At 37.6% G+C, this 15,628-nt stretch overlaps 3 protein-coding genes across 9 annotated transcripts in view; 1 reads left to right on the top strand and 2 right to left on the bottom strand.

The window, feature by feature from the left end:
• The window catches only part of osy (ABC transporter oskyddad), a 124,576-nt gene that overhangs the window by 77,972 nt on the left and 30,976 nt on the right, over window positions 1-15,628 (bottom strand). The gene's annotated exons all lie outside the window — the stretch shown is intronic.
• Window positions 5,951-7,396, bottom strand: LOC106614352 (RNA polymerase II elongation factor ELL2). The gene has a single exon (XM_014230057.3). It carries the CDS (start codon window positions 7,251-7,253, stop codon window positions 6,036-6,038), a length of 1,218 nt encoding a protein of 405 aa, XP_014085532.3. The 5' UTR covers window positions 7,254-7,396; the 3' UTR covers window positions 5,951-6,035.
• On the top strand, window positions 10,176-13,740 carry LOC106614350 (RNA polymerase II elongation factor Ell). The gene has a single exon (XM_036373237.2). It carries the CDS (start codon window positions 10,257-10,259, stop codon window positions 13,368-13,370), a length of 3,114 nt encoding a protein of 1,037 aa, XP_036229130.2. The 5' UTR covers window positions 10,176-10,256; the 3' UTR covers window positions 13,371-13,740.

Raw genomic sequence — 15,628 nt, 5'->3', positions numbered from 1 at the left:
TCCGATTTCCAACTCTCTGCCCATAATAGAAGTTCATGTCATCGATTTCTGCGAGATTAGCTATATTATATACCTGCTCCATCACTTGAAATAACCAAAAAAGAATTGAAAACATATTTGCGCCATCAAGCGCAATCCACAAGACTAACGCCAAACCAAGTCAAATTAATGACTCTTACGCCCTTACCACTTTCCATTCTTGCAACTTCATCTCCCAACCTACAATCCTACAAAAAATTCGAAAAGCTTTTAGCAACTGCTTCACTCCGTTCTTTCATCCCTCAATTTCGGTTAATTTTACTTTCAGTGTTTTTTCGACTTCTGCCAACACTCAACTCTTGCAATCCAATAACTTTGCTAAAATTCGAAACAATTTCTCATAAAATACAGCGTTAATGAATGAAGCTGCAATAATTTTTGCTGATGCAGCAGAGAAGCAACGCAGCCGCGCAATTAAAAATCGTAATGAACTCGAAGATTTCAGCTAATATATAAAGCCATCAGCAGCACTAAAGCTGTAAGAAAAGCAAAAACAACGACAACAACAACAAAACTAAAAGCATGAATCACACACGCACACACATACACTCAGTCCAGTGTGAGCTTTATTATACTTGCTGTGTTGTTAAATGGCTGAAGTGTGCTGAGCGCCTGATTTTGAGCGCTGAATGGTTGAGCAGCAGGTCATGCCCCATTTGACCGGTCCGCCGCCAACACCTTACGCAATCTTCCTATCGCTTTGTTATTTTTCTACTTTTACACTTTTTTTTGTTGCTTTCATTTTGTTTGTTGTGAACAAACGCTGCAGAGCTGCTGTGTTAAAGCCGCATCCCAGGGCCAACAATGGCACTTGGCTAATAACCGTACACTCACAAATTTAATTGCTTTTGCGAATTTAATTTCGTCTCGCATTAATGTCAGCGCAAATATATTTTCATGTTTGATGGCCACGCGCATATATACACACATGCATATACATATACATATGTATATACATACACACATATTTATATACAATTAGTTGGTAGGTGTTCAAATATATTTGCTTTTATGCCGCCGTACAAAGGTATAAAATAAATACGTTTGCTTTTGTTTTGCTGCAACTGTAAAATGCTTTTTTTCTGTTGTTTTTGTGTTTTTGTCTTTATAGAAATCAAGTGCAATGTCCCAGCGGGAAGTGCTCTTAATAAAATGCTTTTCATAATTAAGTATTGCTCACGTTTCACTGTGATATAAAATACTCTCAGAGGAAACGAATAAATTTGCTAATGACCTTGAGTAGCAATAGCGGTAAAACACATTAAAATTGCCGATATAACTTTATGTTTAACTGGCGATTCGCCATTTAACCAAACTTAGGACGACTGGGAAGGTATAATTATAAACGGCACCTTTTAGTGCTTTTTTTCAGACTAGTTCGCGTATATACAGACAGACGGACATGGCTAAATCGACTTAGCTCATCATGCTTAAAATTTATATATATGATATATTTTTTAGGGTCTCCGAAGTTTTCTTTTAGGTATAACAAACTTCGTGGCAAACTTAATATACCCTGTTAATTTGTAGATCCCTGAATATGTCGTATTACAGAAGCTTAAACAAGCTGTTTCTGAGAAACGACTGCAATAGACACCCTTTCACCAAATATATGTTTGTATCATTTATTATGTGCCGGTCACTTGAAATACAAATATATTTAAAATTTTTGCCTTGAAAGTCAACAGTTTTAAAGAATTGTAATTTGCCCTATAGTCTAGGTTCTACTTAAGCGGAATGGAAGTGGGTTTTTATCTTGCCAAGAGCGCTTCCAAACAAATTTTTGGGAAATACTTTACCATATATCGCTATTATAATACCAACAACAATATAGGACTTGTAGCATATAAATAAATTGAATTATTTTGAATGGCAACACTGGCTGTTGTTTCTCAATCAAACGTTAAGTTGTCTTCTAACTTTTAATGGAACCATGTTCCGAATTTCACAGGATTATTAATGTGGTAGAATATGGTAGCTTCCTATCGACGTACTTAATTACTTTTACTATTTTCGCTGTAACTGAAAACATTCAATATCGTTTTTAGCTGCTTACTGCTGGCTACAGAACTCAATTTCCTACAGGGTACATATATATACATACATTGCTATGAATTACAAGAGCTTGCATGAAGTAAAGTAAAATAGCTATAAGTCATAGTAGCTTTAAAGAAAATAACCCAATACTAAACTGTGTGGAAATCCACACACACACAACAACATATAAAAAATGCACACACCTACGTATGCACTCATATACCGATCTATATATAGCTCTGCATGTATTTTTACACACACTTATTGTGAGCAGCTCACGTCTATAAAAAAGTAATCACAAAATCAGTAGGCAAAAGCAATACAGAACAAAGTGCTTCAAGCACAAACACCAATCAACAACAACAACATATAAATAGCACGCGTTGACAAAAAACTCGCACCAAAGAAAACATTTCGCCGGCGCTTTATGTAAAATTCAAGAGCAGCGGGCAAATTTTATTGACATGAATTTGTATATTGAAATACCTGTGTGATTGGGAGTGTGTGTGTGCGTTTGTGTGCGCTTGTAGTGAAGCGCATGGTATCAACTTGCTTTTGCCCACCTTTTAAATTTTATGCGCGATTTTGGTGAATTTGCGCACCAACCATTACTAACGGTATATATTAAAAAAATATTAAATTAAAAAATGAATATACATGCTCTTGAGAGATTTATAATAACTGACACATATGAGAGCAGATGTCTGAGCAGAAAATATTTCAGGTTATTATATATACTCGTATATTGTTGCATTTTATCGCTATTATGAACGGCATATCTACCTACTCGTATTTTGTGTATTTGTATTTATAGCTATTTATTTGTTCATTCTCGTTTTTTACAAAATTAACGGTATTGAGTGCAAAAGTCAAAGTTATTTGTCAGCTTTTATTTAATACTCATATGATTTAAATCGGCAGCAAAAAGAGAGTAAAAACATATTTATAACTATAGATGCAAACAGCGATGTAATTTTTGTTAGGGTGCTCCTCAAATGTAAAAAAACAACACTGTATACATGTGATAACACAAACCATTTGTGTGGGAAACGAATGATACAGGCAACTGTATGGGAGATAAGCATATAATGTTTTCACTAGGGTGGTGTTAAAGCATTCAAAAACAAAAAAAAAAATTATGTTGAGTTATTGAAAAATCTCAACTCAAACAGTTTAGGATATTTAAAAAATATTTCAAATTTAATTTTAATTAAAAATTTCATAGGGTGGTGCAAAATTTGATCGCTTGGTAGATATCTGGTAACGATAACTGTGATATTTCAGATTGCGTGCATAGAGAAAACATTTATATTATTTTATTTTTTAAGAACCACCTTAATGTATGTTTCGTATATACCGCTATAATGTCAGTGAACAGACCTAAAAGAATTTTAAAAAAATTTACCACAGCGAAAATTATTTCAGCTTGACATAATTCAAGCATTTTCAGCATTTTTTTTAACCGTTTTGTGAAAAGGTCCACACCCAGCTGGGAAAAACTGTAATATACCTACTTAATGCAAATAAAATGTAGTGATTTTTTACAAAATAAATTCAACTCTATATCTTTAATTTTGGACTACTCCAAGTAAAATGGGTCGATAATCTCCACGCTCCAAAATTTGCATTATTTGAAACTGGTTTTCAGATACAATATGACTCTTCAACTTTCCTCTGATCTCTAAAATGATATTTTACTACAGAAATGGTATGATTTACCGAGCAGAAGAAGCACACTAGACCCCTACTGACCTCGCGTGAGTTTCAACTTCCAGGAGCATACTACAGAAAGAGAAGGTAACTTCCCTAAAGACTGACAACTCTACTTCGCATAAAGGTTCACCAGAATGGTCTCGAGGCTTTAAAATAGAATTGAGCTAATGAAATCAATCAACCCAGGACCAACAGACAACTACTTCAGCCACTTCGCCCTACTTATGTACAAAATGAAGGCTAAAAACTGTATCAAATCCCAGACATCCAGTCATCAGATCTCTCCAAACTCTTAACTTTGGTTTCTATAGTTTTTATTTCAAATATTATTTTTTTTTGGTTTTTAATACATAGCAGTACTTTTCGACAGTGCTTGAGTCTTAATCTGTATTTTTCGCTGTAGCAAGAATCTCTATCTGCAGATTCGCTATACATAGTATATATATATTCGTTGTCGCTAGAGTATCTATGCAAGGTTTCGCAGTAGCTAGAATATCAGTAGGTTCGCTGTAGAGAGAATCTTCATCTATATATTCGCTATAGATAGATTATTTATCTTTTGATTCGCTGTGGATGGAAGCTGTATCTGTAGATTCTCCGTCACCAGAATCTATTATATCCATACGCGTTTTGGACACGACATTCCAAACGATATGTGAAATAGTATTTATATCCACATAGTTCAGATGATTTCTAGCTTATACTTCTTGTTTGTCGTATTGTCTTAAGTTAGCAACAGTAAGGCTCAACGCCGGTGACCGTAGAGTATCGTAACAATTTGCATTCTCAGAACGCATGGAACCGAAACCAGCCGCTGATATGAAACTAGGTTGCTGCCGTTGTGGATAATCCTTTGCAGCTGTCGCCAATCTTGCTGTCACGGGTTTCGATGACACTGACGAATCATAATCGGTCACGAGCTTTCGAATATGTATAAGTTTGCTGTATAAATACTGAGATCGTAGTATCTCCACACTATAAATGCGTTGATATTCGCTCTCAATACATTCTATTAAGTGTTCGTAGTCGTCGGAGTCTTCTGTAACACGTTGCATTTGATGGGTAAGCAACATGTAGTCGCGTTGCAGTTTTCAATACGCTGTAAGAGCTGATAATACTCATCGTAACTCTGTTCGTATTGTGCCTTGTAATGGCGTCGCTGTTCAATACTGGTTACAGCCGCATAACTGGTAAAATCAAAAATAGGCAGTGGAGCGGCTGTAACATTGGGTGTGGCAAAATGTTGCATTGCTGACATTTGTGGTGTATTTGTTGGCTGGAAATGTGACTGCTGCTGCTCCAACAAGTCTCCTGGTCTTTGCGGAACACTATGCTCAATTCGGATGAATTTTCTGCCGGTCCTAAGGGCCAACAAATTGATAAGCCGTTGGCGGTAATATCGACGCAAAATAACGACATATCTCAGTTTCCCCGACTTTCTGATGCTAGAGCTACATATTCTGTATGACTTTTTGCACATTTTAGTAGAGCGTGTAATTTTATTATTCCTCGAGTTGTAAAGTTTTTTATAGTTATTAACTACCTTGTTCCTTTGATTTATTTACCTGAACAAAAAAGCATGAGTAATTTTGTGCAATATATACCTGCTTCTCGCAGGTAGTCAAACCTTAACTACAAATGAGTGACATTTCGGGGAGTGAGCGATTTGACCTATTAGCTCTCTTCGTTTCGAAGATATCTAAAGAAATAGGCAGCAGTTGCGATGCCTTATTCCTTTTTTTTTTTTTGCATCAATCTTCGTCGATAAAATGTAGACCCAAAAAAAAAGCCAACAGGGAATACATGTTTTCTGTTTATAGTCTCGCAATAAGTTGCAACGGAGTAAAAGGGTATTGCTTACCTTGTTTGTAATACCTAAATCTAAGCGAAATAGATATAGAGATAACGAGACGAGTTGAATACAGCATGACTGCACGCCCACATAATGCCGAATAGCTCAAATACATACATACTTATAAACAAACACGGCTTTCCATACTTAATATACCATACTTAGTCTTGCCATAAATTTTGCGTTTCTCGAAGACTGCTTTACGCAAAGTTTGAGGGCGTCTGTAACGACAATTGGTTCTCGGCCTGCTCGGATCAGATAGAAAGAGAGCCCATAAACAAACAGAAGATGACCAATGAAAAAACACACTTTAATAAGAATATACGAAAAATGTATTATGAAATATACATTTTTATTTAATCGCATACTATATACAAATTCAAGCAATATAATTTCAGTCATCATCGCTGTCGCTATCCGAGAGTGGCAGATCGGTGCCCTGAAAATCTGAAACGCCTTCGTTTTTTGTGGCTGGGATTTGTATATGAGTTTCTGTTCTCCCATAGCCGTTTCTGATCGGATTTTCATCAGGTCTCGCAATTACTACCGCCGCAGTAGTGGTGGCGTTCAACCGACATTCCATAGCTATTGTCAGTGCTGCCTCCTCTGCACATTTCCTATCATAGCTCATTATTAGCTGCTTGATATGTGCCAGTTTCGCATGTAAATAGTTGCGACGCTGCTGACGCCTACATCCCTCCTGGCTATAAATGTTGTTATATGTTGCCACTATGCGCTTCGTAATGTGCTGGCGGTCAAGACTGTTTGCGGGCGCTTGCAGAAATTGTCCACCAAGTTCACCGAAATTGCGTTGCAACTCTCCAATCTGCTGAAAGAGTGGCATATATTCTTCAAAGTATTGATCAAATGCAGCCTTATATTGGTGACGCTGTGCCCTATTTCTGATCTCCGTATAGTCACTGAGGTCAAACTTGTTGAGTTCTGCGTTAGTTGTGCTAGCGTAAATGTGAGTTGTAGGCTGTTGAGAGCTGGTGTGTTGTTTTTCCGTACATTTATCAGCGATCGTATTATCAGTTTTTCTTTTCTTCGACTTTTCATGGCTATCCGCCCATGGGCGCTTAAATGTGTCAACTTCTCGTGTTGGGTAATTTTCGTCCAGTTGTGGTGGGCTGTTGTTAGATGTTGATGTAGGACTGCAACTCGAAATGGAAGTAACGTCGTCTGAGCTATTTAGCGGTCGTAAGTTCTGTTCTTTGTGCCATTTCAGCTGCTGTTGCTGTTCCTTCGTGTAGTAGGGCCAGTTTTCATCAACTTCTTTCCATATGCGGATGCGCAAACTATATGCGTTTTGGCGTAGCTGTGCTATATCCTTAAGTACAATCCCAATTACTCTGCGCTCACACTCCTGTAATCCTTCTCGTTTTAGCACTGTGTATAATTCCGTCTTTGTGTAGGGCTTAAAAGCCAGCAGATGGATTAAGCGTTCACGTACTTTACGATTCGATATTTTTGGTATTTCGCCATGTTCAATGTCAGTCTTCGAAGTTCCTCCTCGCTTGCTGTTGCATACGTATTTTGGCCTATCACTTAGAAACAACTCACTACCACCGCCACGAGCGTATTTGCTTGTCTTGTGTGCTTTCGATGCCATGCCTATTTTGGTACTGATCTAGAATTTGAAATGTTGCGCTGATAAACTCCGATGTCGTTTTTGTTAGGTCTTCCAACATAAGTAACATCTGCTTTTATACTAAATTGCTGCAAGTGTTTCCCCTGCATACCTGTCGCTGAATTGTTTTAGTTGTAAATTGTTTAGACCAAAAATATTATATATATTTCAGAAAGTTATGCAAATTCATCAGTAAAAAAAAAAGTTTGCTTAAATGGCTCCATTCACCTAATCAAACAACAAAAAGATTTAGTTAAAAAAACCCTTTATTTCACGCCTACCTGTAAAGCAATGACAGTTGAAAAGTTTTTATACCTGTCGTAACTGTTTTATTTATTTAAGTTATGAGGGAATCTATTTTTATGAAACGCTTCCATTTACTGATCACGTCCACATGAAAAAGAGAGCAGGTTATTTTGCCTTTTTTACTTTCAAAATGTCTGCTTCAGGCAGCAGGTTGTATGAGATCAATTTTAGTTCTCGGTACTAATTTATGTCTTTGTTTGTAAACCATGGCGGTAAATTTTAAGTAATCATCCAAGTTCTGTTTCGCAGGACGAAATTGAAATAAAGTGTGCCATATTAACATTGAGAAAGTTCTAGTTTCAGAAGAGTAAGGGACGGCTACTCCTCCTCATTCTCATGATTGCTCAGAGAAGTTTGCTTTATTGCTTTACCACACTCACCGAATGGCTGATTTGTTAAGCAATTAGCGAAGATACATTTTATCTTAAAAATTCTTTTTATTACCTCTCCATCTCTTTGAAAATAACTACGTAAAATTTCAACATTGTTTTTCTTAAAACGGAGTTTCTAAAAAAACTTGCAAAATATGTTTACTAGTTTTTATTCAAAATTCTTTAACTAATTATAATAAATAACAACAAATTTTCAAAAAAAAAATGCAAAGATCATTAGCTTTTAGAAAACACCTAGATACCTCGATGTAATATTCAGCAAATTAAATTGAAGAAAAATAAAACAATTAAGAGATTACTAGAAGACCCGCCCAGACTCCGTTGTAAAAAACAACGCAAAAGCATCAAAACAAATATGTTTTCAATGTTAAAGCATAGCGGTGGCTTTTGCTCAGAAAACCTACATTTTTAGGCCACAAGAAACAATGGCAAGTAATTGCTTTGTTTGTGGATTTTCCCACGATAATATTGTACGTACGAGCCTACCTTCAACTTCGGCTACCGAAGTTCACTTCCAGTGGAATCCGTTTTTTAAAGTGTTGCGAAATGATTAAAAACCCACAACGATAATTGCTGCTAATTTTTTGGAAGGCTTTTTATTAGGGAAGTTTGTAGATGAAATTGATGTAACAGAACTATGCGTATGGAAGTTTACTAAAACTCGGGTGCTAGTGTTGCTCCAATATCTACTCCGTTAGAAGACATTAAGCCAATGATTTCCAATCAATTTTTGATAAAAAACTGGTATTTCATTTTCGAACCTAAAAATTAGAGTATCTGAATGGCTATTATGTAAGTCTTATAATACTGACATAATCTCTGATATAACTTGCTCGAAAGTCGCTTTACACACAATCCAATGGTTTCCCGTTAGTTGGTATCATTAACGTCAATCCCGAATATAATGTGCAAAAATATGTTTAATGACTATCTATTTCTAATCAAATGCTTATCATTTTCGAAGAAAAATACTGGTGAAGCCTATCTCTAGACTGGCAGTGACTGCACGTGGATCGCAGACGATCTCATATTCCTGAAACTATTGAGAATTGCTATTTAACAGAGCCGCTAGTACAAAAATAACTCAGTAGTTGGAATTAAAAAAATGTGCAATATGTAGCGATCATCTGCGACCACAGTTGTTAAAGGTGTCACCAGATTTTCGTTCTAGAAAATTATATGTAAAAACATTCTTTCGGCATTGCTGTATAGGTTAGGTTATTTAGCGCAAAATGATGAAAGATGTTAAGCCATGTGTTTTGTGTTAGAAACTCTTGTCATTTATCTGTTGTCTATTGAAGTCACATCTCTTTAAAAATAAGTATGTAGAACTCAAAAAATGCTTCCACCGCTATTTCTTTTTAAAGTACAAAGATAATACGTTTACTTGTTTCTCTTATATATCCTTTGACTAATTAAGTAACAGCGAGATTTGCAGATTCTTGACTTTTATGAAACACCTACCTTGAAGTAACAATCATCACACAAAAGAATACAAAAAGATACGCACAGAATTTTGTTTTAGAAAACAACGTAGAAGTTTCAAAGCAATTATGTTTTCAATGTTACAGCATGGCATAGGTTTTCTTCGTTTGTAGGCCACATTAATGGCAGGTAGTTTCTTTGATTGAAAATTTTCCCAAGAAAAATCATAGATGAGGGCGAGGAGGAATCATCTAGTCACTATCTCCTCCATTGCCCAACTATTTTGATTTGAAATTAATCGCCTTAATATATGTGTGGTAAGCACCACTAAGCTTCTTCGATCTATGAGGGTATGTTGATCCACTTTCAGAGATTTATGGGTAACGCAAAAAAAAAAAAGAATGAAAATCTGAACGGCGTGTTTCTTTCCTTTAGGGAGACTTTATGATTTTCTGAATTTGAAAATAATCGCAGTTCAATGGTCAGATGATTGTTGCGTTCCATGCACTTGACATATACAAGTATTTTAGGTTGGATTGAAGTGGAGGATTGAATCAAAAAAATTAGGAAGACATATTTTAAGATCCCTTTTATAAGATTTATGTGCGACAAAGACAACAACATATCAACGCAAGCATATATAAAAAGTTGATTGCAAAATTATATCTCCTCTCACTCATATACAAGAAGAAAGCTAACGCAGGTAGGCATGTCCTTATGAGATAATTCAAGGTAGAGTAGTGCACAATGTCTAACGCATATAAAAGAGGATGAGAGCTGCGAAACGTTGTAGAACCACAGAGTGATTCAACATATCAAGACGTAATAAAAAAATTAAATTAACTGTTTCTTAGACCAATATATGAGAATCATGGCAGACTGTCCAACAACATTTATACCCGGTGACTATGTTATGCCTCAAAACTATAACAAAGACGATTCGAAGGTTTATGTTAGAGTAAAGATGACCGATTCAGCTTACCGTGCCATCGAGGAGTATTGTCATTATTCAAATACAAATCATTTTACAAACGCGCAAAATCCCAAAGTGCAAATAGACGGTAATTCCGGTATAATACGCATACCCACATTGGCCAATGAAATGGGCGTCAATTTCGGGTTCTCATTGGATGCCGTTGAAGGATCGATGGAGGCCGTGCAACAGACTGCCGAAGGTCTCAACATTCTCGGTTCCATAACTCACAGGATGCGTTTACACGCTAATGAAGATGTTTTTGCTGAAACACGTACTAAAATGACTATGTCGGAAGAGTCGGAGCGCAGCAAATGCACAAAAGTAATTCACTCAAACAAAAGTGAGATCGGCCGCAAAGTGAAGCAACCAGTAGCGACTTTATCGGGTCAGCATGTGACGCACAAGCATGTTTACAAAAAAGCGTGCCCCGAATTGCCAGCATTCGGTGCAACGGAGAGGAGTAACAGTACGCGCGACGTTAAAAGTCGCAAAACTGATCTACGTCCGCTAAGCAAACCAACGAATGTAGATACAAGATTTGATTACAAAATACATGACAGCGCTTCGTTGAAAAGTAATGGTAAATCCTCGCATGAGCGCGAAAGCACGAGTAATACATTACCATCACTGCCACTTCTAAAGACTACCGCAAATCTATCTTCCACCCTAACGAATGAAAATGTTATACTTGCTGTGGTTAAGAAAACGGACAAAGAGATGAAATCGGTGACATCCCATCACTCTACTGGTGCCAATGCTAAATCAAAAGCTTTGGGCACTAAAGGCGGTAAAGGATCCACAACTAAGTGTAACAAGCAACTCGATATAACTCGTTGTAAAATAAAGGAACGTGTCATACAAATGTTGGCTGTTAAGCCGTATAAGAAGCTCGAGCTTTATACTCGTCTACAAAACGAAGGCTTACGCGATGGTGAGCGCCAAATTATTACTACCGTATTGCGTGAGATAGCGCTGCTACGCGACAATGCTTACAATTTGCGACGTCACATATGGAATATGGTGAAGGAAGACTGGCCTTTCTACAGCGAGGAAGAGCTCCAGCGGATGAAGGAAAATAAGCCTAAAGATTTGACGCCACCAATAAGTTCGGATACAGCGAGCCAACATTCTTTAAACTCGCCCAGTCCACCACAAGTGGCCTCAGATAGTAACTTAAATTATTCTAACAATTTGAAGCGCCCTGATGAAGTCTATCACAATCCAGTTCCATCCAAAAAACAGCGTATAAGTCATTTAACGACAAAAGAGCGTGTGGGAAATCACATGAGAGCAACCGGCGAAAAGACTTTAGTATATAACAGGAATGCAGTGGCTGTAGATGGTAATAAAGTGATTAACGGTACACAAATCACCGCGAATTCCATTACAAATAAAAGCAAGAGAGCTAAAACCAGCAACTCTCGTTCCGATCAACAGCCTGCCGAGAGTAAATCGAAGAAATCTTCAGCTCCTGTTCCCGATAAGCACCCAGCCGAGCGTGCGAATAGAGATAAGAACAGCAGCGAAAAAAACAGCGCGCGTAAATCTGAGAAATCTTCAGCTCCTGATTCCGATAAGCAGCTAACCGAGATTGTGAACGTCGATATGAAGAGCAGCTCAAATAAGCCAAAGAGTAAATCCCGTAAATCTAAGATATCTTCAGCTCCTGATTCGGATGTACAGTCGGCCGAGATTATGAGCGTCGATAAGAGGTACAGCACGAATAAGCCAAAGAGTAAATCCCGCAAATCTAAGAAATCTTCAGCTCCTGATTCCGATAAGCAGCCAACCGAGATTGTGAACGTCGATACGAGAAACGGCTCAAATAAGCCCAAGAGTAGTAGCAGGAACGAAACAGTGAGTACTGATGCAGAACGCAAAAAGAAATCTGCAGCTCCCGTTTCCGATCAGCAGCCAGCCGAGAAAACGAGTAGTGATACGACAATCAACAGAAAAAACAACACCTATAAGTTCAAGAAATCTTCAGATTCTGTTTCCGATAAACAGCCAGTAGAGGGAGTAAGCGCCGATAAGAGCAGCAGTAAAAACAAAGCAAGTAATTCAAAGGGTAGCAGAGACAATAAAACAGTTGATATTGAAGCCGAAAAACAACAAAAAAGTAGTCGGTCAGAGTTTAGTACAAATAAGGAAACAACGCGAAAAAGCAAATGTAATAACAATGCTGACATACCATGCAGCTCCGCCACAAGCAAAATCATTGAATCACACAAGCATAGAGAACAACAAAGTTCTCAGCACGTTGAGCCACAAAAGCGGGTCCAGCAGCAATACACATCTCTGGAATCCATCGCACACCAGTTCGCTACAAGTAATGCACTAAGGGCTCATGGGCATGCAGAACAACAAAGTTTTCAACACATGGAGCCACAACCGCTAATCCAGCAGCAATTTAAACCTCAAAAACCAGTAGCACAGCATTCCATTATCACCGAGACAGACAATTCTGAGCCACTAAGCCACTTCGACTTCAGCTCGTATACACCAATCACATGTGTTGAACAGCGTCGCTTGTACAAAGCCGAATTCGAAAGTGACTACGAGGAATACAGCCAGCTGTTCCAGAGCGTGAAATATGTGCGACGGAACTTTCACATATTAATAAATCAGTTAAAGGAACTGCCACCGGACTGTCCCACCTATCAACATATTCAACAACAGATTGTATTGGAATACGAGCGGCTAGATAATGTGGAGGAACGACAACGAAAGCAAAGGTTTGATTACCTGCAGGCCAAATTAGCGCACATCACACAGCTTGTAAACGATTACGATGATATGTTGAAGGCTGAAGCGGTTGCTATAGAGGCGGCTGTGCGACAACACCGACTGTTTCAACAGCAGCAACAAATGTTGCCAATACGACCGATTGATGAGCCGGAAGGTGGTGCACTCGTACGCTGTGAATGGCAGCAACCATATGCTGACCACAGCTGCACAGCCAAACAACGGACACGTCTCACCAATGGCGACCGACAGTGAAGAAGATGATGAAGTTGCTCTGCCAGCACAAGTATCGGCACACAGCATACAAAAACACAAAACGAAGCTATCAACAAGTGCAACAGCAAAATAGCGTCGGAATCTGAAATAAAACTCACCTCACAACAAACACAGCAGCAAGGAAATTTTCATACAAATGACCAGGAAAGTAATTCCAGCGATGAAAGTTGTAGTGATTTAGAAGACTCTGTCTGTGTAAAGTAAGCGACAAGAGTTAGTTGGTTAATACTACAGATTTTGGGTTAGCCATGAACAACCCGACTGCAATTGAAATTTAAGATTTAACATTCCATAGTTTTTAAGATACTAACTAGCGAACTAAATAAATAAATTAATATGCTCTCTTTAATTAATAAGTTTTCATTTGCTATCGATAACCAGCCACTTGGACATAATATACCGAGCCGTGGTCATAGATCTCAGAAATTTCAAAGTCTGAGGGGTTTTTCCGCAACATAATACCAAGAAATAGTTAAGAAATAAAACCATTTACGCAAAAACCCAGTTTAATTACCAAAAAGTGGCAAAATAATAATTACACACTTTGATTCTATTCAAAAATAAAATTGAAACGACTACAGGACAGTGTCAATTTCGATATACTAAAATGTTCACAAAACTACTAGTTTAGGTAAATATAGCATTTTAAAGAAAAAATTAATTAATTTTTCACAGCTTTCTAACCGCTTTTTGCCACCAATGTCAAAGAATTTGGATGAGCGAGCAACCGAGAGATTAATCATTCCGGGGATCGATTTTTTAAAAGATCGGTAAAATATCGTGGATTATGGGGAAAGAAATTTGTAGTTCACTGCCTGTGTCATCGAGCTCTGCATTCACAGCTACTTCCAAGTAGCTGAATATATAGACGAGCCATGTCCGTGACCAAAACCTTCTACTTTGACATAGTTGGATTTATAAACGTACCATATCCATGACCAAAGCGTTTTGCAATTATTTCCTTAAGCGTTCCAAACTCACGCAAGAATAATCTTTTAAAAGACTTGTAGCTTGCGAAAGTGAAGTGGAACTTTAGACAGTAGCATAATTGGGAGTAATAGAGCAAGATTGGATTCTTTCCTTGGTGCGTGATTGGACATCACAAGGGACAGATGGAGAGTAGCATTACTTACCGCTTCTACGGAAACAACTGTAGAGTGCTCTAGAAAAATACCGAAGAGGAAAAATAGTAAAATGCAAAACAACAGCAAAAGCAAAGTTTGAAAGCTATGCGCACTTGTGCCGGCCATCTAATTGCCTCGGAAAGGCCGCCTTAAATTGCACAGATGCAAGCATAAACTGTTGCCGCAGAGTCGCATTAGCCGCTTAGTGGCGGATTGGTTAAAATGCTTTGCCTTGCAATTTTTTTTTACCCATTTTTATCTTAAGGGTTTTTTTTCAATTTTTTGTTTATTTTGCACGTTTTTTCTTCTTCGCTGTACTTCAAAAATCGCTTTGTTAGTCATCAGCAGCTAAACCGCTGCTGCCGCTTACTACTTTACTACACGCTGGCGCTCTTGACCAGCCATTCCACAGCGTGTACGAGTTGTATGTGTGTGTGCGCCACGGCATCAGCTGTTGCGTGAACCTGTTTTCACGCAGCGGTTGTTTTTACGGCGTCAGCATTCGGCGAACTCGCACAATGTGCACACAAAGGTCAAGCAGCTTTATTATTTTCGCAACAATTTTTTCCTAACTATACAATAACTTTATAAGCTCGGGTTTTTTAATGCTGTTTGTATGTATGTATGCATGTATTTATGTGTGCTGTGTACTCTAGAAAATATTCACTCTCATTTATTGCTTGATTTTTGCTGATTTTACAAGTAATTGCCTGCGGAATTTGTTTTTTTGAAATTTTCACTCATTTCGACTCTTGCACATTTTATTTGTTGTTGTTGTGGAAGAGTCGCACACAATAATTGTACCGAGTTTTTTTGTGCATTTTTAATTGAATATAAATCGCTTCGATGGAGAAAAAATCTGCTTATTATGATTCATATAATCACACCGCCGGCGAGTACTTTGTTCGAAGTGCTTTTTGCTATCTTCAATTAAAGCTTGTTTTCTCGAGTTAAAAAGCGTTCTCATTGAATTGCGTACATTTTCCAAGCCGATTTTGAAAGTCTCGAACGACTTGACTTGAAAGCAATGGGCGTCTACTAGGTGGATGTCGAAAAAATTAAAATATTTCCAAAAATATTTTTTTCTAACAATCATTTTCCTTAGAGAAATAA

The sequence above is a fragment of the Bactrocera oleae genome, chromosome 2 (assembly GCF_042242935.1).
Source record: "Bactrocera oleae isolate idBacOlea1 chromosome 2, idBacOlea1, whole genome shotgun sequence".
NCBI lineage: Eukaryota > Metazoa > Arthropoda > Insecta > Diptera > Tephritidae > Bactrocera > Bactrocera oleae.
Note: the sequence above shows the minus strand (reverse complement) of the source record. Positions and strands in the feature narration are given on the sequence as shown.